The sequence below is a fragment of the Copadichromis virginalis genome, linkage group LG1 (assembly GCF_057382275.1).
Source record: "Copadichromis virginalis isolate Kocher_CV1m ecotype Utaka linkage group LG1, C_Virginalis_male_GT1.1, whole genome shotgun sequence".
Classification (NCBI taxonomy): Eukaryota; Metazoa; Chordata; class Actinopteri; order Cichliformes; family Cichlidae; genus Copadichromis; species Copadichromis virginalis.
The window spans coordinates 17120515-17147698 of record NC_140618.1 but is presented as its reverse complement, the minus strand read 5'-3'; the positions used below and the strand labels follow the sequence as shown (position 1 = coordinate 17147698).

The 27184-nt window shown below is 41.9% G+C and overlaps 1 protein-coding gene across 7 annotated transcripts; it reads left to right on the top strand.

The window, feature by feature from the left end:
• Positions 1 to 5280: 5280 nt before the first annotated feature.
• pax6b (paired box 6b) lies at positions 5281 to 26901 on the top strand. 7 transcript variants are annotated; one of them, XM_085452844.1, is made up of 14 exons: positions 5281 to 5430; positions 11307 to 11495; positions 14566 to 14619; positions 15489 to 15512; positions 17966 to 18096; positions 18398 to 18433; positions 18518 to 18733; positions 19102 to 19267; positions 22537 to 22695; positions 22999 to 23081; positions 23169 to 23319; positions 23894 to 24006; positions 24258 to 24399; positions 25108 to 26901. In XM_085452844.1, exons 2-14 carry the CDS (start codon positions 11483 to 11485, stop codon positions 25191 to 25193), a joined length of 1374 nt encoding a protein of 457 aa, XP_085308970.1. In that variant the 5' UTR covers positions 5281 to 5430; positions 11307 to 11482; the 3' UTR covers positions 25194 to 26901. The 7 variants fall into 7 exon arrangements, with proteins under 7 accessions (XP_085308970.1, XP_085308969.1, XP_085308968.1 ...); XM_085452843.1 differs by lacking the exon at positions 5281 to 5430 and adding an exon at positions 10926 to 11080; XM_085452847.1 differs by lacking the exon at positions 5281 to 5430 and adding an exon at positions 14211 to 14284 and having other exon boundaries at positions 11116 to 11495.
• Positions 26902 to 27184: the final 283 nt, after the last annotated feature.

Sequence of the window (27184 nt, the reverse complement as noted above, 5' to 3'; positions counted from 1 at the left end):
AGGCACGCCGCAGCTTTTATATTCAAGACAGAGAAACTTGCAAATAACAATCAGTTCAATTATCCTCAAAATATTTACTCCAGGATAGGATTTGTCATCCAGACAAGGAGAAGGAGGGAGAGGGGAGGAAGAAGTGATTTCTTGCTGCACTATGTGCGTCTATTTTCCAGACGGTTTGTCGTCGTTATTGCCTGATTTAGTGTGTGTTGTTTTACATAGCCCAGTTATCTGTGTGAGTTCATGTACAGCCTTTTGCCGCGGCATCCATTTATACATATCACATAGATCTACGTTGAGTTTGTCACATTTGGTCTTTTATGTTCTGTCTCCTCTGTTGCTGGAAGGGTCATTGGCCTATCTATCTATCTATCTATCTATCTATCTATCTATCTATCTATCTATCTATCTATCTATCTATCTATCTATCTATCTATCTATCTATCTATCTATCTATCTATCTATCTATCTATCTATCTATCTATCTATCTATCTATCTATCTATCTAGTCTAATTACCTCCCCTCTGCTTCTCTGCAGCAGGTGTTCCGGCCTCTGACCCTGCATAGAAAAGTGCCAGAGGCCAGGTGATGGCATTAGCGAAGTAATGTCTATTTTTACGCGCACAGCCCGCCTCCTTCACCGCTATAGAAAGAAGCCATGTCGAATAAGTTTTTATACACTTGTCACTTATCATGCTCGTTGAAACTAGGGTGTATAACCCTACTTCGCTCACTTTTTAGGTTAAATTACAGGATCCAAGGCTTTGTGGAAGCATCATTACTCTGTTTGCTGAGTTTTATTTGTATGATGCTCAGACATTTTTGTCCACCTGGTCGTTACTAAGACGGCGGACTTGACTAAGTCAGATTGTTTTCATTGACGTGCGATGATCTCTTACATTTACCAATCATCGGTTATTCTAGTTATCCCGAGTCAGCTGACCAAGCAAATATCATTTTAAACGAACACGGAAAGACAGAGCAGCTGCTTGCAGTGCACGGCACATCAATTACACTATCAGGCGGGTTAACCAAATATTAACAATACAACGCAGACCCAGATAAATTGTCCTAGCAGCATGCTGGAGCCCAGCTTCTGCCAGCCCTGGGGATTATGTATCATGACCACAACTACCATACCGTGTGTTGACTATATCGCGCACCATGAATTACACAGAAGAATGCACAACCTCAGTGCTCAATGTTATTCACAAAAATACAGTCAGACCACAGCCCTAGCATGAGTAATGGTGAAACCATCTTAGCGCAGACCACTGCAAAGCTTGTGACTGGTGACAAGTGTTACATTTCACCAAAAAACACTTCGAGTTTTGTCTGGATTTGAACCCAGCTCTACATACAAATTAGTTATTTTTTAAACAAACAAACAAATAAAAAAACTCCTAAAGAACCAAATTTTATGTAGGCGCATTGGAAGAAAAATAAGGACTCCTCAAAATAAGAAACGTGAAATCTATAATAAAATAATTTCCATCTACGAGGTCTGAATTTAAGTTAGAAACATGCTTTAAGGTTCTAATGACATAACATACTTAACAGGTCAAGAAATACCCAGTCAAGCCAACATGTTAGATCTTTGATTTATATTTGATCTATTAGCCAGGTAAATGTTGATGCGTACGAATCTGTTTTGTCATATTTAAGCTCTTCCCTCTCAGTGATTTTCTATTTTCCACACAAACATTTCTTCCAACAGTTACTAAGATAATCTTTGAAAAAAAGACCTTCATTGTGACTAAACTGGCCACATGTTGAAAAAGTCTTTTAATTATGTGCTTGGTCTAATTAGCTGTTGAAAATAACAATAAAATCCAAGGTCGAGTTGCTCTATTACCTACAAATCATAGGTTTTTTATATAGATAGTCCTGTTTGGTGGTTCTGAATCCATGCCAACACCCTTTAGCTGATGCGTAATTTACCTCGCCGTGCGTAATTAACTGAGTCGCCATCAGACCCCGGTACGTGTAACATTTTATTTTGAACGGCGCAATACGTTTCCATTAAACGTTATTAAAGCGCAGGGAGTGACGAGCTCTCATTTGTCTTGTCAGGACATCTGACAACCTCGTTAGCTCCCATTTTCCCCTGTCAGCTCACAGCGCGACACGAACACTGACTTCAGCCACTCCTGGCAAGTGAGTGATAAATGCGCCTACTCAGCCCTGCGCAAAACAGCAACATTATTGTTGCCAGCACGAAGCATCAGAATCAATCACAGTCAAGTCTGAGTGGCAGGTGTCAGTCTTAACACTTTGCTATTATTATTATTATTATTTTTAACTTCAGACCACTGTCAATCTTTAATCTAATTTAAAGGGTCACAGATTTGGGGGGCATAATATCGCCTCTTTGACTTCTCACTCCAGCCTAACTGACCATGAGTAGCCCACATTTAACGCTCCACACAGGCTGGAGGTTTCGCAAAATGAACTGTTATGAATATTTGTAAGCAAATGGATGATCTCGTTACTTCGCAAAAAAGGGGCAGAAGAACACTTAATGGCATTGAATCTTTCCGCTCCGTGCACTTTCAGATGCGATTGTAGATCGAAGTCAGACTTGTCACGTTGAGGCAAAGTGAATTCCTAACATCCAGGACGTGCCTGTCTACTCCGGACAAATTGCATCCAATCACCCCGGGGGAATTCGGCTAATGTCTCGATCCAGGGCCGGGGAGCATGGAGAGAAAACAAATCAAACTCTGCACACAGAGCGTGTAGGGCTTATTAAAACATTTCGCACAGGGGAAAGAAAGGACGAAACGAGGAATATGTGTCTGTACACGTGTATGCGTGCGTCGGCTGAGGGGGTGGGCTAATTATGATACATTATCTTTGGACATTGTAGTTTTTAATTGTAAATATCAGATGTGCAACCTAAACATTTTCACACTACATGCCAGCTGTTTGAGTGGCGGAGAGCGCATGAACTGGGCCTGGCTGTTTAATCACTTCAGCAGGTTCGAGTGGTTGACTAACTTTGGTCTTATTTAAACTCATGTGGGCCTAGCAAGATATTCGTGACGCTAAATACAAACAATATGCTCTAAAAAAATCCTAAGGCTAAATGCACACGAAAGATTCTAACAAATTCTCGTTTGAAGCAAGTTTAAACGCGAGGTTCAAATAGAACTTACCTCCTTATCTCCATTGCAATTAATCCTAATTTAGATGGATGAAATGCCCCCCCTTTGAACGCAGCATCAGCTCTGCGTGCACCCTCTGCTTTCTGGTAACGTGCTCGGTCCCCTGGACATTTTTCTCTGTCTGCTACAGCGACAGTAAACAATAAGCTCATGAGGCGTAGGCTATGGCAACATAATGTTCTGCATGGCTACAGAAGGGAGGTCGATCATTACACAATTTGTTTTAAATTTGATCAGTCACAAAGAGATTGGCATCTCCCTGGAAAGCCCGGGCAGGGTTGAGTTACTGTAGCTTAAATCCAGGTTTCACTCGTGTTATCCTTACAGACCCCTTCACGTCAGCATCTTCACTGTAGGCCGAAATAATGTCAGGTATTTAACTTTGGCTAGAGTGTCCGTGGTTGTTAAATATGCAGTATAGGCGGAAAGACTGGGATCGCATGCAAATGTGGGTCGATATTTGCTATCATAAATATTTGATTTGCAAAATTGTTTCCCTACTGACATAAAAATTCAGAAACTGACAGTATGATTTTAATGTGTGTGTGTGTGTGTGTGTGGGGGGGGGGGGGACACAGAGAGAAAGAGGGGGAGAGGGAGAGAGAGAAAGGTTGGTTTGTGTAGCAGCGTGGTGACGGCAGAGGGAAAACCGGCTGGACAGATTTGCGTTTACGCCTGATCTGCTTCTGGAGAGCGGGGCTGTGTGGGAAGGGAAAGGGAGCACCTGGCTCGACCGCTGTATCCCATCTCGTTTTATTGACAGCCTGATAAGCAGGGACCAAGCCGTGCGGTTTCCAGCGCGGATGTCGAGCACCCTGCTGCGTTGCACAGTATCAAGGCCTCTTAATGGCTGTTCCTCTAAATAATGGCCCAAACACAGCCAGTCCTGACTGGCCCGTACCTGCGCTGCCCCGGTCTCTTCCTGAGAGACAAGCGGTGGCGCGGTTGCCCATTTACTCAGTCTTGTTCAAATTGACACAAACATCAGAGGTTGTGAAATAGGATTTGAGGCTTTTAGCCTGTCTTAGTAAAAGGGAAACTAAAGCCCCCATTATGAGTCACAGTGACAACTTTATAGGGCTGTAGAAATAAAAAGGTTTTAGCGCAGACTAAAACACTGGGATTGTCTACAAATATAAGTAATGTAATGACTCTTACAGCCGGAGTACGTCATAGGGAGCAGCCAGGGGGCATCTATAGACCCCGAGCGGGACTTTCCTGCATCCGTTCCCCCCCACACCTGTTGCGCTCTGAGCATGCTCAGATTTAAGAACACAACAGTGTACTTGCTAATCTATTAATATTCATATGACCTATCTATGACCTAACACCAGCAACTGTTACAAGCAGTAACTGTTAATGGGGAATTTCAAAACTTGTTGTTAGGAAGATGCATTTTTGTTACTTATAGCCTGTACATTCGAAAGCTGGAACAAATATGTAAATAGCGCCAAGACTCTTCACAGTTTCAGTGTAAGACCGGATGCTCGCTCAATCTCAGCCAATCCTCTTTATTCTTAAAATCAACGGGAACACATCCGAGTCATAAAAAATATTATTATTATTATTATTATTATTATTATTATTATTATTAATATTAATAATAATAATAATAATAATAATAATAATAATAATAATAATAATCATACAGTGCTTCGATCGGGTGATTTTGAGCGCAAACAGCTCAAACCTTTTAAACCATACGGCACGCTTCTTGCTGAAGTGCTCTCGAGCAAGTTTTCGGCTAAGTTCCATGAATAAATAAAACACGAACAGAAAGATAGAAATCAAACTTTGGATTGAAGATAAAGTGGATAACATTCACTAAGGTGATGATGTAAATAAAAATCAAATCAATTATCAATCGGGGAGCGAGCCCGCAGAGTGAATTGTTAGCTGTCCGCCCCTGCACACAGCCGACACACCGGGAAAGTAAACAGGCCGGTGTGCTCCACATGTTGGTTACCTTGCGCACTTCCCCATTCTGCGCTCAGCGTCCTGTCCAAGGCGTGACGTCGAGTCGTCGCTCCAGCCAATCACCGCCAACTTGAGGCTGATGCTGAAGGGAAAGTTGCTGGTAAGAGTCGCAGATTTTTCCCCCCCTCTCACTGACATTTCAACTTCACGACGGATTCAAAGGTAGATAGATTTTCATCGGGACCTATAAGTTTCTGTTTCTGTGACACGGAGGAGAGATCCGGGGAGGGAAGAAGCGAGTTTATATGCACAGGATATCGGTCAGACGCCTCTGCTGCCTTTCTTCCGGTGAGTTTGGCTGGACTATAGCCTACTTTTAAATAGTCTCTTTTTAAAATTTAAATCTACTGTAACTTACACGATAAACCTCTGAGAATATTTACAGGGTATCCTTTCTGTATTTTTGTATTTTATTTCATTTTATTAAATCCTGAAAAAAAACGCAGTTAAAAGCATGCAGACTGATTTCAATTCGGGCGCACTGGGAAAGTTGGGAAAATTATTGGTTAAGTGTTTGCACGTTGCTTTGTGTATTACAGAGTAGGAAAACACCAAAACAAAGTGGAAAACAATAAGCCCAGTTCGTTTTTGTTTTTTGTTTGTTTTTTTGTCATCTATCGCACACGCGCACACAACGTGTAATTAGCGATCTTCACACAGGAATTAAGCGCTCGTCATTTCTTTTAAAAAGCGGCTATTATTGTGCGAGTTACGCCTGGAGGGGAATTCAGCCTATACATCAGGAATGTGTACAGTGAGATCCATTCATCTATGCACGATCTATAAGCGCAATGGAAACGTCGATGTCCATCACCGGAAGATTTGATTCTGTGGGCTTTTTCATCAACATGACACGTCTGTGACATTTTGGAGAAACAGCGCGATATTTTGGTTGAAATGCTGTGAGTTAACGTTTAAAGTCAGAGGTACTGTTAAAGAACTATAACACTTTTAAAAAAAAAGTTGTGAAAGCAAATTGCAAGCACGTGCTTCAAATCTTCAAAAACAACGAAGTGAAGTGACACGCGCGCCTTGGTGGTTTTCAGATTGATTTTGTTCGGAGGGCCCGGACCTGCTGTTTATGTTTGAGGTTATTACCATTTAATTTCTTCACACACCCCCTCGTCTAATTACGAGCTTTCAGTTGCATTATTATTTACACCCCTCACACATGTACTCATTTCCACACAGTATCTGGAAGTCTTTGGAAGCCTCGGGTCAAGGTTCTTGTATGTTTGGCTGCAGCGTGTCTTCCTGTCACACTGGCCGATCAGCGCTGTGACACCATTAGCCCCGGTGTTTATCACAGCCCTCAGCCTTTTGCTGAGGGCTTTAGCCTTTTGTGGACTGTACACATTCTGGGAACTACACAAGAACACGCCGTAGTCTTCACTGTGTCCCCACAAACTTTACAAATTGTTAGGTGGGGTTAAACTACACAGGATAAACTAAATAAAAACAAAATTTACCTTAAACGATGTACAAAGCACTCCACACTGTGGAGGTGAATGTGACTAGAAAATGAAGCCATTAGATGAGCCACGAGGACGTTAACTGTAACAACATGCTTAAAAAAATAATAAAGAGCAGGGTTTGAGCGTGTTTGGCATCCCGACAGAGCAAGACGGGGGCCACCTTAGGAAGCTACATGCGGCTGCCCACTCCGTGATGGAGTTGCGTTTCTTTATGTTTACTCACTCTGATGAAAAATGAGTTGCCACTAATGGAGCTTCTGTTGCGGTACGCTCTCCACGTGCGCCACCACGCTTTCAAAACAGCAGATGGATAAATATCGGCGCAGAAGTCGAACAAGCAAGTGACTCTTTGATTATGGCTCATGAAAACAGAATAATACAATCGTAAACGCGCGGATGATTTATGCAAATAAACCGGCGACGTGCTCATGAGGAGAAATGTGACCGGTCGGCTCTGTCTGATGAATGACAGCTCAGAGCTTTGCAAGAATGCAGCTACACGTAAAAGTCGAAATTTTATACATCGGTGACAACAACAATAACAACAACAACAACAACAACAACAACAATAATAATAATAATAATAATTATTATTATTATTATTATTATCAACATTTACAATACTGCTTAAAAACACAAATGATAATCATTTAATTGAGAATTTCTATAATAATAAGATTATTTTAAAAAGAATAGTAGAACGTTTATAATAAAAGGTAAATTAAAGTACATTTGTTATATTCATAAATATTTCATTTATATTTATTTATAATAAATAACAAATTTATTGTATATAGAAAACTCATATTTATATAATTATTTGCTCACCAGTGAAAGTAGGTGTAATACAGTTCTGGGGCTTGTATGTGTACACCACTTAATATGTATTTAATTGTCTAAGAAAAAAAAATTCCCCTCCTATATTAGATACAATTTAAATACAGAAAATGAAGATGCACACCACACCAGGCTTTTTATTGTCTGAGTGAATCACCGTGTTTTCCAAGCGATTACTAACTCGAATCAATGCTGCAACAATATTTATAATAGAAAGCTCAAATATATATATATATATATATATATATATATATATATATATATATATATATATATATACACACATATACATATGTACATGTATATATAATTTTTTTTCCTAAGGTGAGTAAACTGTGACCTCCAGTGGAGGTCATCACACAGTTGTCAATTTTAAATAAATAATAAATCAAAGCAGGCTTTTAGGTGTGGGGGTCGTGTCCAAATATAGTGTCAAGTTGTGAAGTGAAAATGAGTTAAAATACTCTATCTTTCCTTCACCAAAACAAGGTTTTGTTTTTTCAGCTAGCTCTCTCTTTTTCTTTTCTTTCTTTTATTGTATTTAAAAGTTTCTGCAGGGGTACGAATACCACACTGCCTCAGGGGAAAATAGCGACGAGATTAGGCTTTCCTTTCAAGGCCTGTGACATTAGTTGCTGCTAATCCGAATTGGGCTAATTGCTTTCCCAACATCACCCTTAAAGACTTTTACAGCAATGCAATCTACCTTATAAAAAGATAAATGTACACATAAGAAATGTATATATTCATAGAGAGGTGCCGTTGACCAACTTGGCATATCACTTAGGTTTCTGAATAAAAAAATAAAAAAATAATAAATAGATGAAAAACCAAAAAGAAATATCTTGAGAATGGAGACAACGAATTAGCTCTTGGAGCGGATTTACAGCTTAACCAAAGAAATCAATAACATGCTGGAGGTATTGTTTCCAAAGAAAACTACTTGACACACTCATCGGGGAATCCGTCTTTCTATGAAGGCAGGTTAGTGGTGTGAATTTTTGACAGCTGCAATCTGTGACAAGTGAGTAGCAATAACATTTGCACTACAAAGGTGCCTCACAAATACACTTATTCAAGCGTCTCACCAGAAAGAATTTAACATTTAGGCAAGATGTTGAATGTGTTTTCTCGCTCAGTACTGTTACACTGATTATGAGAAGATGACATTCTACTTTTGACAACTTCCCTGTCTTATTACTTGAAACCAGCAGCTGCTAAAAGTGGCACACATCCCGTGCACGCGCGGCTGACCGAGGCGTCCACGAGGACGCAAACTTTAGCGCAGAAAGTTTCACCTTGCGAGTATTCTTGCGTCAAAGAGTCAACAACCCACCATAGATTTTTTTTTGTATTACACGTCGACTTTTAGTTTAATTCCTTTCAAATATCTTTTCTCAAATTAGCCACAACATAATCCATAAACCTGTGAACTTGAATTGCATTGATGTTTCATAATAACTGCTAATTGAAAGTTCCAACTTCGCCGTGTCCTTGATGTATTTTTTTACAGTAAATTATAACCAACACGAGGTCTCTCACTGCACAAACCCCTGTCAGGAGGGGCGACAGGGTTGGGTTGTGTGTGAGGGGGTGTTTGTGGTCTGATGCATTCTAATGGAGGGGTTCTTGACGTAAAAATGCTTGGGACCCCCCCTCCTCTCTTAACTGATATAAGCTGCGGCCATTCACGGTAGGCCTATAGGCTGAGCCACCAGTCTAAGTGAGTAGAAACAATGCAGGAAGGAGAAACAGATGAATGTGCTCGTTTAGTTTACGGGTTGTTTGATGAAGGAGTATTGGCCAAAGTGTTGTTCCTCACCGCGGGACCCTCAGTGACAGTTTGAGCCGGTCCTCTCAGCTCATTATCTCGCCGGCCCACTGAGGGCCCCATTCAAGCCGGGCAGTCCCTCTCCCCCTCCCCCCTGTCCCTTCTCTCTCTCTCTCTTCTCTCTCTCGCTCTCTCTCTCACCCTCTCTCTGGCAGCGTCGTTTGTCTACTCATTGAACCCGTAGTCAGGAATGCGATGGTTGTTAGGGAGCCCTCTTTCACCTCCGAAGTGTTTTATTGATGAGCTCGGACTTCTCCTACTTTTTCACATGTCAAAGAAAGTCAAGTGTAGGCCTCCACGACTTCATTTCACGGCCTCCCATCCCAATAAGAAGAAGAAGAAAAGGGAAAAGAAAACGCATTTCTCTCCCCCTCCCCCTGCTCATGTCTGTCCCTCTCCCGTCTCTCTCGCTCACTCTCTCCCTCTTTGCCCTTTCACGCACCCCCTTTTCTGCTTTTCCACTTTGGCTTCAGCATCCACACAAACCTCATTCTCTTCCCCTCGGTTTTCCTTTTTGGAATAAGCAACGGGGCTCCTCAGTGCCGAGACTGGTGCTGGCCAAAGCTGGGAGTGTACGCTCAAACACGGGCGCAGAGGGGGTTGATTTTGGGTGCGCTGAGGTGTGCGCTAATAGTCGGTCATTCAGCCGGCTCAGTTTGGGAGCGTGTGGCCATGGCTACGCACTCATTTGCTTTTACTTTATTTACGCGTGCTATTTGCTGTCAGGTCGCAGGAGTGACGTCGCCGTGCCTCGCAAATGTGTCCATAAAAAGCACCCGAGCCTGCCTAAAGGCCGGACTCTTTATGTACGGTGCTCTTGTTGACACGATGGGGGTGGTGGGGTGGGGTGGGCAGGGTGATACTCAAAAGAATCAACAAAAGCACGTGGTGGACATTTTTGGTTGCTTTGAGTGTGAGTGAAGGCCGGACAAGTGCAAAATGATTTTCAAAGTAAAACAACTTTCTTTTTCTTTTTTTGGTGGGGGTGATTAGATGATTTACTTTGGAGCTCAATCGCTGTGGTATAAGAGTTTAAAAGTGGTGGTTTTTCAAAGTAAAAGTTTTTAAACCTTCAAAGATGACTCCCAATTGCGGCACTTGCGCAGGTGCAACATCGCGCTACATTCAGTCCAGAAGGGAAAAAAGGGCGCTAAAAGTTTTACGCAGCGCGGATGTGCGTCTCTATAACGTTAATCGCATCTGTAGTGCATCGGCTGCTTCATAAAAGGCACGCTGCAGCGCTTTGTAATTTTAATTTGGTGTTACGAGCTCCAGCATTCCAAGTGTGCGCTGCTCCACTGCTAGTTTCCGTCCCCCCCACTACAACAGACACACACACCACCACCCACCGCCCTTGCGGCTCCAGCTAGCCTCAGGTTGGCGCTGAGCATGCCTGAGATTCCCTGTGCGGACCCAATTCAGCCTGGAAGAATAGAGCCTTCCGTCCAATGGACATTTCCGAGGCACTTCCTTTGCAATAGGGCAATATTCAGCAAGTGAGCGCAGAGTATTTGCATGCGTGGGCTGATTAGTGGGTTGGGAAGACGCGACTCTCTCTTTCTCTCTCTCTCTCTTCCCCGCTTTCTCGCTCTCTCTCTCTCTCTTTCGCTTTGGCTCGGCCCCGTTTCCCGCTTTGGCTGTGGTGCAGGGGGAAGTGTTTATATGGGGGATGATGACAGAGGTCGGGTCGCGCTAATGGGCCAGTGAAGAGCGGCGGAGGGAGGCGAGGCGAGGCGCACACAGCAGACCAGGAACACATACATTAATACACTTGTTCCATCACCAATCAGCATAGGTGTGTTCATTCTCTTACCCCCACCTCCTCCTACCACCACTCACTCACTCTCCCTCCCTCTTCCCCTCCTTCCGCTCTCTCTCTCTCTCTCTCTCTCTCTCTCTCTCTTCCCCATCTCTCTCTTCCCGACTCTCTCATTCGCTCTCTCACACGCCAGCGCGCATCCTCGCCAAACTCCGTGCGTCCTGACATCTGAGTTCACTGTCAATCTCTGTCTCCTTCGCAGGGATATCCCCTTTGTCTCCGCCGAAGACCACTGGAAACTAAATTTTTTTTCTCTTCGAAACTTCCCGGGAGAGAGCGATCCTGGTCGCCGCTTTTTTCTCCCCCTTCTCTCTTTCTTTGGTGTGGACAACTAGGCTGCAGCCCATAGTTTACCCAGGACTTTGATAACGACGCAGGATGCCCCAAAAAGGTGAGATCCTGACTAAAAGTTTGTCTTGTTGCTGTTAAATTATGCATTATTATTTGTGATAGCCTAAATTATTATTATTATTATTATTATTATTATTATTATTATTATTATTATTATTATTATTATATCGGGTTTATTCGCGGCTGTAAGTGGAGGGTCAGTGTGAGGTAGAGAGTGTTTTATCGTTTGGACTGTGCAGCCTGGACTCCCTCAAAAGTGCGAACAGCCTTTTAGCGTCTCTGTCGGTTTTATCTGCTCGATTTTTGGTTGTTGGGTTTAAGCCCACGGATAGCTTGCTGCTTATTTATGACAGCAAAGAGTAAAAAGTCACGTTGGGCCAGGACAGTGATCATCGTGGAGAATGGGGCGCAATGACCCGTTGAGGAAAGGTGTCAGATTGATTCATGCAGGCGAGTCACCCAAGCGCCTTCTTAAAAAAAAAAAGCCTTCATGAAGCACTTGCTGAGGAGGCCCGTGTTCAGCGTGTTTGTTTGTGTGCCGGGGATAACACAACTTTACTCCTTGTCTCTAATCTTCTCCGCTTTAATGACAGCGACTGAACTGCTTTTACATTTTAGCAGTCAAGCTGTGGAGTATTTTAAAATACTCAGATAAAGAGTCCTTGGCTGGCCTCAAATTTAAAAGTAAATGTCTCAAAAAAATTTAAAATTAATAAAAGACAAACCGAGAAACAAGCACAAATTGTTGATGCTTTGAAACTATTTTTTTAATCCACGTAAATAAGCAAAACCTATATTTTAGTGCAAAGCCTCTATTGTAATTTTAAATATAATTTTTAAAGAAAAAAATACATAAAATAATTAAAATAAAACTGCAATGAAAGAATAAATCACTCTGTAGCTTTCTATGTTAACTTACTCCTTTACTCTTAAATCAGATTAAGCTCTAATGCAATAAATGCTTTCTGTGACATGTGACTTTTTAAAAAAAAATTTAATTCGCCTTCATGTGCATATTTTGTCTGTTAGCCAACAGCAGGGCCACTGTAGTTCAGGCCTACATGTTCTCCTTCCTTGTATGAATGTTGTGAGCGCAGGATCCAGCGGTCAGAATAAGCATGTTGAATTAACACATTGTTGTTGCGGATTACTAAAGGGAAAGAAATGCAGATTAGATCGCAGTTAACCTCAGGAACAACAACGTTTGAGCTTTCGACCTTAAATAAATGATTAACCACTTGGACCTTACAGGGCTATAAGCTACTGGCAGCAGTGTATTTGCAGGCTGAAGCCGGTCTCTTTTTATTTTTATTGTTATTATTATTATTTCACGCACACATACAGAGATATTCACACCTGCTAAAACCGCCGTGACATTAAGTCGCGGCTAATAAAAATATGTAGTATTATTTACAAGTTTCCCGTGTCTTTAAGATCAGTGGGTAACTCGGCCTATGCGGGCCAGTGTGAAGGAATCTGAATTTGATTAATGACCGAGCAGGCTATTTGTTACAACATGAAAGAAAGCTACACAATCTGAACGTAACGGCGTCCCTACGTGCATCTCACCGACTAGCCCGAGACTAAACACAATCTGTTAGACGTCGACATTACAGGCCATTTTACTCTGCACACAACACAACTTTGCACGGAGAGAGAAAATGAAAACTTCAGACTTCTCCCTCCGTGGCCCCCTTTTTATCTGTTCCCCCATTCAGAAGCTTCTTTAATGCATTTGTCTTTTCCAATTGAGCGCCCTACTGCGCTGTTGTGTCTTTAAAACCGCTTTACAACCCGCACCAGCAGCACAAAATAACCACCAAATATTTATAACAAGAAATTACTTTTCCAAAAAAAAAAAAAAAAATCTTGTTCTATAAAAGCAGGGCAAACAAAACCCCACATTCACGCACTAGCGGCGCAGGGGTCACGGTCGTGTGTGTGTGTGTGTGTGTGTGTGTGTGTGTGTGTGTGTGTGTGTGTGTGTGTGTGTGTGTGTGTGTGTGTGTGTGTGTGTCTGCGTGTGTGAAAAAGAGAGAGTGCATGTGTTTGTGTGTATGTGTGAATGGTCCCGGAGGGGGTGGATGCATGCCTCCGGCTCTTTGTATTAATCTGAACTTGTTGGTGTGTTTAGAGGGGAAGCTGCGTGTTTCTAGTCGTGGAGGCCGAGTTTTCGCCCCGGGTTTGAGGTATACGGAGGCAGAAAAGGGGGTGCATTGTTGGGAGTCCAGCAGGCTTTGTACACCAGCTTTGTACCCCCTCCTGGTGTGGACTTTTGCGGATCAGTGAGGCGAGGTAGACAGCGTGTGTCACTGTACAGTTTCCACGACAGACTCCGCAAGAGGAAGGCTATCAAGTTTTAAAAACTACACTAAAGCCTCTTGCTGGGACGATGAGGAGCTGATTTCTTTATAAGAACTAACAAGAAAAAAATGGGGGGGGGGGGGGGGGGGCACACCAGGACTATTTTTTTAAAGAGACAATGCTGTAAAGGAGTTACAGGCCCAATATCACATCATGGCTAGGCTGTTAGCTGAGATTTATTGTGACAGGTGCTTTCGGAAACAGGCCTAACAGAGACGTGAAAATAACGAAGATGAATGTTGTCCCGCGTCGATTTTAATTGATTTGTTTGGCACCAAAATTTAGGTTATCTGTAAAAGTAGGGCAAAAAAAATAAATAAATCTGAAAATACAGTAAGTACATCAGTGTAGCTGTGGCTGTGCTAATGTGTTGTTTTGCTTTGTCCTATAGGGAGACATTAAGTAGTGAAAACGGCAGATGATTGACTAAATTGTTATAGCGTGGACAGTCAACTCTGTTTCCAGGCAAGTTTAATTAAAATACATACATACACTCAGGATGTTTTTATTTAAAAAACAAAACAAAATCATAATTATGGATCAGTAAATGTTTAAGAACCAGATCCGCAATTAAAAAAAAAATAAAATTTAAATCGGACGACATGAGAAACTTTTTTTTTGTTGTTCAAAGAAATGTTGCAAATTATTTGACACCTTAAAACAATAATAATAATAGTAAAACAGATCTGTACACCAGTTTTCTGATTTGCTGCTAACCACTTTTGTTATTTCCTTGTGACGCTTAGAATACCACAACCAAGCCACGTGGGAGTCTGGCGTAGCTTCAATGATGCAGAACAGTAAGTTGTTTTCTATATATTTTATTTTGAAACTTTTGATTACAGCCGCAATGTGGTTGCATGGAAGCAACACCCACTGACATTTTTCTATTTATAATTTTATCTTTTATATTTATTTATTGCACTGCTTGTTAACATACATTTCAGAAACACTATTTTTTTAAATTTGATTTTTTTTAAAGAGGGCAGATGCATGTGCAGCCATACATTTTCAGGATTTTTTAAGAGCAGGGATGATAATATTTTTAAGTTATTTGATGGCGCTTTCATTGCTGTTAATTTATTATTATCTCCCTCCCAAATGATAGGTAGGCAAGTTATTATTGAACAAGTTAATCACACGTCGTCCTTCCTTCTCCAGGGAGAGAGAGAAAGAGAGAGAGAAGGGGGGATTAGAGGGGGGTGCTGGGTTGAGAGGGAGATTTTTGTTTCTGCTTGAGTTGGTATTAAATAATTGCACAGCCGTCTGCATTAGCGTTAGAGCTGGCTGCCAGGCTGCATACAAGATTAGCTGCGTAGAGAAGAGTCCTGCATGAAACATGAGGGAATAGCAATAATGTCTTATGTAGATTAGTCCATATTCTTCACGGACAGACAGCATGAACTAGAAAGAAAATGCTCATATTATAACCGCAGGCCTCACTGTTAGGTGCAGGCTGAACTCAGAGAGGAAGATAAATATTAACAACCATATTGTCGTGGGTGCCAATCAAAAAAAACCCCAACCCAAAACATGGTAGATGAAGTTGCTTATAGGCCTCATGTGTTTAAAGTGGCCTCTTGCAGATGAATGATTTGTCTTGTTCCTGGTGTGTGTTGAAACCAAAAAGGATAAACATGAAACATTTTCTCTCTTGCTGCTGGACAAGAGGTGTATGACATCTGTGATGAAGGTGTGTGGAATAATTTTATTATATTATTCTCCATATACCTTGATGACGTGTCTGTGCTGTAACCTGTGCGCATTAGTCCGAGTATGTTTGAATCCAATGTTGGACCACGTGAGAGGTGGACTGTTTTATGTGTAGAGAGCTGTGATTCATAAGAAAGCGCTGCGGGGAAAAAAACCCCCAAAAACACGAGTGGCTTACTTTTGTTTTTCTCCTACTAGATTTTTTTTCTTACGTTAAATGGCACAGCAATGTGATTTCTTTCTTTTAATCTTATCAGTTGTCAGTTATAGAGATGACAGAGCCTTAACAAACCTGTGTACAATACCCACTGGATTGATGTTAATAGGATGCTCCCCTGGCTTGGCGTGTGATGTCTGGTGCGAATTGCCGAGGAGATATCATTGGGCCCGGCCCTTTGGGTTGTCTAAAGGTCGCGACGGCCTCGCTGGCTTTTGTGCTAATAACTCCTGGGTGTATATAGTGGGGAGCGTCCAAATTGACACCATATGTTTTCCTATTAGTCGACTTGCAATAGAATACAAGGCGCATAATCAGCGCCAGCGGGCGAGATCGACTCCGGGCACTTGAGGGAATTGTGCCATGATTAAGACTTAACCTTAGGAGAGTTTGATTTTTATGTGATGTCGTTATCTGACAGGTTTTATCGATCCGGAGGATTTATATGATGGTTATAAACCAGAGGTGACGGAGCAACCCTGGAGAACCCGCAGAGCAGGGCTGCTTAATGTGGGTAGGCCAATTTCAGCGTAAGAAGTCTATTAATTCCACTTAATCCTGGAATTACCAAAGAGCAGGAGGGGATGATAATGGATTTACTATTAATCAGATCCACGCAGGAAGATTATAACACATAGCGGCCAAAAGGGATATGTTGCTCAGTTAAACAGGTTTATTCTCACTCAAGTAGCTATAAACAGGCCCGATCCCCCTATTTTTAATTTTCTTTCTTTCTTTTGTGTCATCTATATAAAATAAAGTCCGCATTTAAAGCCAACTCCTATGGCACATTTCAGCAAGAAGACGCCAACCGATTCCACACAACAGGACTGCGGTGGCTGTGAGCATTTGTTGTCAAATACAAACAAGGGGGGGAAAAACTGCATGTCACTTTTAATATGTTAAGAATCCAGGCGCGCCCTCGTTTGTGTGACCGCGCGTAGCCCCTGGCCACCTTAAAAACGAAGTCTCCCTCGGAGGGTAAACGAGTAGCGTCCAATTTTGTCTGAGTGATATCCAAATGCAGACAGAAAGGGTCGTTTTATCATGCTACTATTTGTCGTGACGATGCGATTTTCAAAAGCAGAGCGGTGTCATAAAGTGACATGCCTGCCACAAGTGCTCCAACTGATCTTTTCAATTAGCCTCCCATGCATGATCCGAGGCGACTTCCGCCTATTTCCAGAAATTAAGCTCAAACTTGACGTGCAGCTAGCTTTATTTTAAAGACAAATGTCAGGCAGGCTCATCATATTTTCCCCCTCTTCTATATTTGGAGCTTATTTATTGCTAAGGAGCCTCTGCTCCCGGAGTCAATGTACCGGGCGGCAGCGCAGGGGAAGGGAGCGGAGAAACAGAGAGCAGCTCAGGCACTCCGGGGAGTCAGCTCTCCCTTTTGGCTTCAGGTTTGCGGGCTTTTTCTGTGCTTTAGAGCGATTCCATACAATAATTTAAGGATAATTTCTAAATATCACTAATTTTTTTAGACAATAAGCAAAAATAAAACCTCATATTTTAAAGCTAAAATCTTATTGTTTCCTTGTCTTTTTGATGCGTAATTATGGCATGTTTTTCATAAAGGATTGTCATGGGAAGGATTTTAGCGATTTAATATCGTTTTTCCTACAAGATGCTTTTGAATTGATGCTAATTTAACACATTATTGTAGTGGAGTGTTTATGGGATCGTCGGTGTGGCTGGTTATTGTTTTAAAGCACTGTTTGTGAGAGAGGTGCAGGTCTTGGTGATGGGAGTGGATAACGGTGCGGGTGTTTTAAAGCCCAAGTTTGCCGGTTTGCTACAGGATTGGATGAGTTTTTTCTGACCAGATCATCGACTGAGCTGTAAAATTACTATGAGGAAAAAAATTCTATATTTTTTTTTATTCGGTGTATGTCGTGCTGCTGTGGTTTGATCAATGTTTTTGCATGTGTTACTAAATAGCTGATGATGCGCCGAACCTCACAACAGCTTAAAAAAAGATTTCTGGAGTGCACTCCGGTTTAAGATATTTTTATAAAATCGTGTGAGAGTTTATTGTGAAACTTCTCTATTGCTGTGTGCTCTGCATCATATCACATTGCATCTATAACTCGATTATTCTGAACGCTTAAATCATTCTGCTCACCATTACTTGGAAGCCGTTAGCTTTATCATATATTTCAAGAGGAGCTGCGACATGATTTGATGACTCCGGTGCTTTTGTCTCCATGTAGGTCACAGTGGCGTAAACCAGCTTGGTGGTGTGTTTGTTAATGGCAGACCGCTGCCGGATTCCACCAGGCAGAAAATAGTTGAACTTGCTCACAGTGGTGCTCGACCTTGCGACATCTCCAGGATACTCCAGGTGACAATCCCACTCCTTTTTATGAACAGAAAACGCCTTCATAGAGACGTTGGTCTCAGTGAATACAAGGAAATTAATAATAATATCCAAAAGCAAAAATATTGAAAACAAACCGATTTGAATTTTCAATTAAAGCCAGGTTTCCAGTAGCAGTTCACGACCGCTTTAAGCCAGTAAAACCACTTATTACTTTGCAATTAAAGGAATGTTTTAAGGACAACAAACGGAAAAGTAATCTGCCTGCTGTTGTAAAGAATAAATGCCTAATATATCATTCAAGGCATATTTTCTGTATTTATAGACCCATGATGAAGTCCAAGTGCTGGACAGTGAAAAGGTGATAATTATTTGAGCCATCTTAGCAATTCCGTTCATAGTCGTAAATAATGTATGTGAATTGTGTCTTTTGTTTCCCGTCCAGGTATCCAACGGCTGTGTGAGCAAGATCCTTGGTAGATATTATGAAACAGGCTCCATAAGACCGAGAGCAATAGGCGGCAGCAAGCCCAGGGTCGCCACTCCAGAGGTGGTCGCGAAAATCGCGCAGTACAAGCGGGAGTGTCCGTCTATCTTTGCGTGGGAGATCCGTGACAGACTTCTGTCGGAGGGGATCTGCACCAACGACAATATACCCAGTGTAAGTGTATTGACTGTAAGTTGTGTGCATGATTTAATTTGCCACATGAAATGACTTTTTTCTCATGCACTGGAGGAAAAGGAGAAGGGCATCCAACCATTCAGTCTTATTAAGTGCACTGCGATTCAAAGCGTGGGGCACACATTACTGCGTATGTGATCAGCCAAACATACGCTCGGTTTTGATGGGGCTCGTTGTTCATTTGTGCGCTTTGCCAGAAACATCTTCCTGTACATATTTATTATGATTATAATGCTCGCGTTATGCGTGTAAGAACACGTGTTTTGCCCGCACGAGCAGAGACGTGCCGATGCTGCGCTCCATCCAATCCTAATCCAGACTTTTATCATATGTAATTTGTCATTCAGGTGTCATCAATAAACAGAGTCCTCCGCAACCTGGCTAGTGAAAAGCAACAGATGGGCGCAGATGGCATGTATGACAAGCTGAGAATGCTCAACGGTCAGACAGGAACTTGGGGGACCCGGCCCGGCTGGTACCCCGGAACATCAGTGCCAGGGCAGCCCAACCAAGGTGAGCCTCATTGTCATGCAGTAGCAATAAAGACACCTTGACGCACGCACAGTTGTGAGGTTCTCTACCAAAAAAGAAGTATACATCCGGGTGGTGTGCTGACACGCAGTAACATTTATGGTCACCCACAAAAGCATCTGATTTGAATTCAATGCATTAGGTTTAAAGTGAACTTAGTGAGGTCACCACAAGTTGCCATGTATGAATATGAATAGGTTTACGGCCTACTCTTCCGGTGATTCCGACCCGTGGCTGTTTGCAGGAAGGTATTGTATGGTCATGCTTTTGATGCTCTGAACAAGACTGAAAATGTAAAACTAGTCGATCAGAGGAAGCCATAGGCCATGCATGCATTCTGAATGTCTCCACTGTCCCAGACATGGATGTGCGTGACAGAAGCTTGTCCTTTCAGCAGAGGTGTCCATCCAACAGCCTGCATTTTCCTCCCCGATGGGGAGGCAGGGAGCCGGGGGAGAGCTGTGTGCGGCGATGTTAGCACAAAGGAATGCTTTTCCTTCACACGCAATGATTAGTTATGGGAACAGTCCTCACTACGTGTAATTGCTCATTAGAGAGGGCTTTGTCTCTCATTATGGCAACATGCAGGAGTGTGGAGATGGTGAGGCTGCTGTGGAAATGTTCCACTTCAGAGGGTTTCCTGACGGCCCACTGCAGGCCAAATACAGAGCAGCTTTTCTTATAAGAAACTACAACTTTGCAGGCAGGAGTTTGCGATCACGGTTTATTTGCACATGTAAAGCGGAAATGCAAGGGTTGGAATTAAGTCCGACAAGATTTAATAAATTAACTAAAAAAACAAAAACAAATTAGCATTTGTGTGACGGCAACTGGTCACGTGGGGCTGTCAACGAGCAGTAAAGCGGGAAAGATCATATTCATGGCTAAAATAATTCATTTAATGATGAAGCTATAACGGCTAATTTAAATAATAATAATAATAATAATAATAATAATAATAATAATAATAATAATAATAATAATAATTATTATTATTATTATTATTATTATTATTATTAGATGTAACTATTTAATGTTAGGTATTTAATTATAATAATGATCATCATTTTCATCTGTTGTATATATTGTTTTGCAACCTAGATTAAAAAAAAATCTCCAGAAATAAAACATATAATAATAATAACAATGATATAAAAATCTAAATATAACAAAGTTGTGTTTGATTAAGTATTTGGGTAAAACAGTTGTTTCAAGGGAACGAAAATATGTTTTCAATCAGACAGCCGAGTAAGCACATATAATGGCTACATGGAGAGTGACAGGGCCCCAAAAGAAGACAACTCTATCCAAAGAGAAACGAATAAAACTCCACACCGATGCTGTCTTTCATCTCTTTCTCATGCTCAGTCGCTGGCTATATGGCTCTAAATCCCGTCTATAGGATTTAGTCTCTCACTTTCTCTTTCAGTTTTAAGCGGTTTCTCAAGAGTGTTTTGATCCAGTCTCAGCAGCTGAAAGGTGCCGCAATTGGTTCGGTATCTCTTTTTTTTGCTGCTTTTCCGCCTCACTGGCTGAGACATCGTGATACTAAAGAATGAGTTTATTTCCCAGCGCTTTTATAAAGAAAACAAATCCCATCCTAGCGTCAGTGGGTCTGGCGCATGGATAATAGCTGCACATTCACTCCTTTTTATAGATTATCCGGAGTGAAGAAACAAATAGCGTGGATACAAACTATTGGCCTATAGAAGAATACTTTGGCTATTATGCAGCAATGGAAATTGTCAAGAAATGTGTCCCATCAGGTTTCCTTCACTGAACAAAAACGGACACATATAGACACACTAAATGTGTTTGGAGGCCTGCGTGATGCAGGGAGAATTTGCACGCAGCGGAACTATGAGGAAATGTGTAATTTGGTTTATTTTTCTATGAGGCAAACACGTGTTTTATTTTGTGCTATCGCTCTATAGTTCATAGAAACACATTAAGTAATTGGCTGATCTTATAATCCACGTAGGTGAACAGTTACTCGGCCTTTTTTGCACCTTTTCCCCAGTTTTGCAACAACCTGGAGTACAGGGCTCCAGCTGCTCGGCTCTGGGTTTTTTAGAACACAAATAAAATTTGCTCTGAAAAAGAAAATGCTGAAATGCCACTTCGTGGCCCCAGAGCGCCATCGTTGAGATATTACATAAACCTCTATCAACGCACCCGCTGCTTAATTTCGCATTAACTTCTTGGTGTGATAATGATGTCCAACAACAAGACAGACATTAGTCGATAAGCCTCGCCCTGCGAGTGAAGGGGCCTTCAGGCCCACCGCGGACAAACAGCAGCAGTGAATAGATTGGCCTTATTTTGGTTGTTCAGGGGGTTGCATGCTCTCTCCTCACTCATTTGTTTCCAATTGAAGACAGAAATCCTGACTGGCGTGTAGCTGGCCGGGGGACGTGATTAATGATGGTAGTGGATAAGGGTTAACACACTGGACTCAAAGCTCTGTTGACTGGGATCCTCGTGCGCACAATGCCAAAGTACTATAGCCTGTGTGCCTCCAGAGAGAGGGGATCCTTTTGTCATCTCCTCCAAAAGCTCCCCTCCACACACACACACACCCACCCCCATCCCATCCCATCCCATCCCATATATTACACCCACCGAGGGCTCACTGCTCGTCCCTGGCTGTGTCCATAGTTTAATGGTTTCCCTTACTCCTGAAGGCATTGTATCATTCTGAAAAGCGTCTTCTTCTATTCAAAAGTTGGTGGTCACCTCAATGGCCATACCAACGCCCATATGGGAACGGCCATTGAGGCACTGCTCTGTCCTGGAGGAAAAAGGGAGGGGGTTTTGGAGCTGTGTAGAGAGTTTGGGTTTTAAATACATTTCATAGGCTCTGAAAAGAGGCTCAGCACATCTTGTCACATTTCTCTTAACCTTTTGAGAACACACGCCATTGTTGGGACACGATAAGTACGCGGAGCTTTCCCCTTAGCCAGCCTGTTTTTCCCACAATATTTTATCAACAGTTTAACCACGAAGCCGGTTTGATGTTGTTCCTTTTTCACGCAGCCAGTCGTCTGTAAAGTGGCAAACATTAGGAAGAAATTGCAATAATTCCTCCAATTTTGAAACAAATTAACCATGATGGGTGCTTTAATTAATGATGTACCACCGAGGTCTGTACAATTAGCTCTAGGCTGATACAACACGAGCCCCGATAATTAATTATTCAATTAAGCTTAAGTGAATGTATATTTCCATTAATTTCTCTCTCCTTTTTTTAGATGGCTGCCAACAACAGGACGGTGCAGGAGAAAACACAAACTCCATCAGCTCGAACGGGGAGGATTCAGAGGAGACACAGATGCGTCTGCAGCTCAAGAGGAAACTACAGAGAAATCGCACATCCTTCACACAGGAGCAAATCGAAGCACTGGAAAAAGGTCAAATATGCAGTGGATAATTTGTATAATTCGTTTTAAACACCCAGACTAATGTTTCATCGATAACACAATACAAACATTTTGGTTATTGTAAGCAAATTCAAAGAAAACGCAAACTGCGTGAGGGACTACATTTCTTCATTACACTGCGTTAAATAAGAAGCCTAATTAAAAACCTAATGTTTTGGATCCAGGGCGAAAGACACGCAATTGTTTCACTAATAGCTCTGAATAAAATTAACTGCCCTTGACCTAATCTTATATTTACTAACACTTATACCTGTGTGATTAATCCCACTGCAGAATTTGAAAGAACTCATTATCCAGATGTTTTCGCGCGAGAAAGACTAGCAGCGAAAATCGACCTGCCCGAGGCAAGAATACAAGTGAGTGATCGCAACTTTTATGAGCACGTTTAAAAGAGGTTTTAAACTTGAAGCTAAAATTATGCTTTTCCCATCCTTCATCTGCAGGTATGGTTCTCAAATAGGAGAGCAAAGTGGAGGCGAGAGGAGAAGCTGCGGAATCAGCGCCGGCAGGCCAATAACTCCTCAAGTCACATTCCCATCAGCAGCAGTTTCGGCACCAGCGTCTACCAGGCCATTCCACAGCCCACCACACCGGGTAGGTCAACCTAATCAGAGATATTACTTTGACCATATGCCCAGTAAGGTAAAATAATACTTAAATTTAATTTTTCAACTGAAATTATTAAAAGTGCAGTCCTACTTCACACACGCTGCACAAGCACACACTACTTTGTTAAAAAAAAATTTAATGCATTAATACTGTGATGGGTTCCATAGGCTCAGTGGGTTAAATATTTACTAAACAGTATCATGCCACAACCTGCGGATTCATATAAAAAGGGCAAAGGAGGCCTCGGTGGCTGTGCGCTCTAGTTCGCATGAAGAAGCGCCGTTGCTTCCCTTTGATGGATGATTGAGCAAAACTTCTCAGCTGACTATCTGAGCAATTACCGAATCAGGCACGAGGGTACACCGGCAGAGCTGAAGCTCGTGAAGTCAATCACCTGAGGCTCTCGCTGTAGAGCTATCTGTCCGGGCCCATCAGCCTGTCAAATAAGGCGTCACCTTCCGCACGCACTGCTTAACGCTAATGAGATGACTTCTCTCACCGGAGCTCAGTGTGTGTGAGATTTCTGCGGTTTCAAGCGAGTTTTCATTTTCATCCACAGTGTCTTTCACCTCGGGGTCAATGCTGGGTAGACCTGACACCGCACTCACAAACACCTACAGTGCGCTGCCGCCGATGCCCAGCTTCACCATGGCAAACAATCTACCTATGCAAGTAAGTCAAATACTCTGCATACATTACATACGAGTGCTTAAATAAAATGAATTTAAAGCTGGGTTTTTACAGTGACTGGTGTGACTATAAGAGTGGCAAAAAAAGTACAAAATTACATAGGCCTGCATACTGTAACTAAAGGATTCGTGAAATAATTTGATAGTGTTAAAAGCAGACAAACTAGATTACAGACTACTGAGCTGCAAATTATGGTTGGCTAAGCTAATGTAACATTCTCTCCTCATTTTTAGCCCAGCCAGACCTCCTCTTATTCCTGCATGCTGCCTACCAGTCCGCCTGTGAACGGGCGGAGCTACGAAACATACACGCCCCCTCATATGCAGGCACATATGAACAGCCAATCTATGACCACTTCTGGTACCACCTCAACAGGTAGGCAGAAAATTTCACTTTTTTAATTTTTTATTTTTAAAGCAGCCTGCTTGGGAGTTAAAAAAGCAAACACTGCACTCTTTGAAATATCTGCCACCTTTCCAGTAATCAGGGGATACTACAGAGTCATGTCTGATTCATGATCTGTCATCCCAAGTTTCCTTTTCCTTTGGTTTAAATGTCTGAGGATCTATATCTCTACATCGCACATCATTTTTCTCTCCGCAGTTGCATGAACGAGGCTCATTTCTTTGCCACTCTGGGCCATCATGTCAACCCCACTACTCCAGCCCATAGTTTAGTTCCACCCCATTAGGATGTTACTGAGAGCCATATATACCGGTTATAGTCATGAAGAGTTAATCATGCATAACCACATTTCCTCTGTGCTAAATTGCTAATTAATTTGATTCATTTGCTGTTGTATTCTCTCTGTTTAAATGCCATTGCCAAAGCCTCAATTTATCGAGCTTGCAAGCATTTTACCGAGCCACCACGTGCAGAGCTTTGTGACTCATTGCAGGCCCATGCTCATCTACCTATTTGCAAGCATTTAAAGCACAATGCTCTGTTAGTTAACTGTCGTACTAACCGTGCATGGTAAACCTGCTCATCTAATTTTAGCATTTAGACAGCTTTTTTTTTTTTTTTTAAACTTCCTTACGTGTTTCCAATCTGACATCAATCTTTCTCTCTTTGTCTTCACAGGACTCATCTCTCCTGGAGTGTCTGTCCCAGTCCAAGTCCCAGGAAGCGAGCCTGACATGTCTCAGTACTGGTCAAGACTACAGTAGAGAGAAGAGCTACTTCACCCTGTAACCACCCACTCCACCATCGCCCTCCGGCAGTGTTCCTCACACATACACGGCACAGGAGAGTAAAGAAGGCGAGAGAGGGTTGAAAGGAGGCAACAGACAGAAGAGGAGGGGAAAAAAAAGAGAGCTAAAGGGACTCTGGGAGAGCCTTTGGGACGTCTGGGCTTTGTTTTTCCAGTGGGACAGTGTGCTGTTATGTAGCTCTAGGCACATTCAAACGAGGACTTGGAAGAGTGAACAACGATGGAAAGATGGGGGGGGGGGGGGGGGAATGGACCTCTGTAAAGTGCCCGGTGTTAAATTTATATGGAACAAAAACTTCTTATCTGTTTTTTTTTTCTATTTCCAACTTCAGTCATTGTTTCCTTTTGTTCTCTGGTGTGTTTGTAAATGGCCATTTGTATGTTAATATGAAAAACCAAGATCAAGTACTGATAGATGGACTGCTAGAAAACCATGTTGGTCTTGCGTTTGTTTGAGAGAGGAGAACCTGAGAGATTCTGCCATGACTATCTTTTAACCTGCTTATATCAAGACTTTCTACCAGCCTTTGCATGGTCTCTGGACGCTGTTGCATATCATTAAAGACGAAAAGCTGGAGGGAAGACTCTTACTGTGTCAAAGAAAAAAACACAAAAGAAGCAACAACTATTTATTGGTCTTATTTCTTGCGAATGGATATTTTAGCAGAGGAAACTCAAACTCGATCCACCCACTGAGGCTGTGGTCTTGGCTCCTCTGACGTGAGCCTGCATTTGCTGGCTTATTAGACACGGATCACTATGAACAGCTTCAAGTGTGCAAAGAAGGTGCGACACGCAACCCAACTCGGACCCTTTTGCTTTGGTGGTTGGATTGACACTTGATTACCAGGAAGAACGTTAAATGTGGAAAACACGGGTGCAAAAAAACCCTGTAGTCTGTAAATGGTAGACTGCATCTTCGATATAATCCAGTTTGTTTATGTCAAAATGTAAAGTACTTGTCTTCCCTAGAAATCTTCCAGAAAGATTTCACCAATAAAAGTTGATTTCATTTATCCCCCTCCCCCCCCAGAATATTCTATAAATGTTCCATGCATCATAAAATACATTTTCTTTAGGGTCAGGTACAATTTGTCTCTTAGGTATAGTTGTATTATAGTGTCCTATGGTCAAAAAAAAAATGTGCAACTAGAAATATTTAATTCCTATAATTATGATTAAACATTGCTTGACAGAGTTTTAAACTTAAGTGTTTGGCAGTTGTTTACAAGTACATATCAGATTTAATCATTGTTGATTGTAAAACAGACCAAAGCCTTTGTATTTCATCTAGTACACAATGTTTTTTAAAAAAAAGATATTAGTCTTGTGTTGCAAAATTTTGTAAACACGTTCTGTTCAACTATATTGGCTTCGAGTTCGTAAGACTGCAGTCGAAACCCGCAGTCCTTATTTATAATTGAAGACCATGGGAGGGTTTTTCTAGCATCATCTGTCATGCTCTTTTGAGTTTTGCATTTTTATTTCAGTGTGTACGTAGAACATGGACACATACTGGGTTTACGTCTGAGCATTGCTTCTGAGATAAAACGTCTACACGCTGTCTCTTAAATATTTCAATTTAATTTTATTTAAAATGGAGCTTTCTAAATGTATTTTGTGAAAACTATAAAAAACATTTTGTACAGTAAAATTGTGTCTTAAAGAAAGCCTTTTTGCCTGGTTAATGCTGTGTCAGCTTTTACTGAGCAAGGAGAAACTCTGTTTTTTTTTTTTTTTTGCATCGTCGCTGCTAAAGTGAACAACTCTAACACGGGCCGGTGCCAGTGCGACAGCTTGTGGTGAACGTAACACGTTCGATTCCTTCCCAACAAAGGCGTCCAAAATAAAAAAAACACATTCCTGATGTGTGGGGCCGAACCAAGTCGACACAGACCACACAATGAGAAAGGTCAAGCAATTCAACGTCCCTTGCTCTTGTTTTAG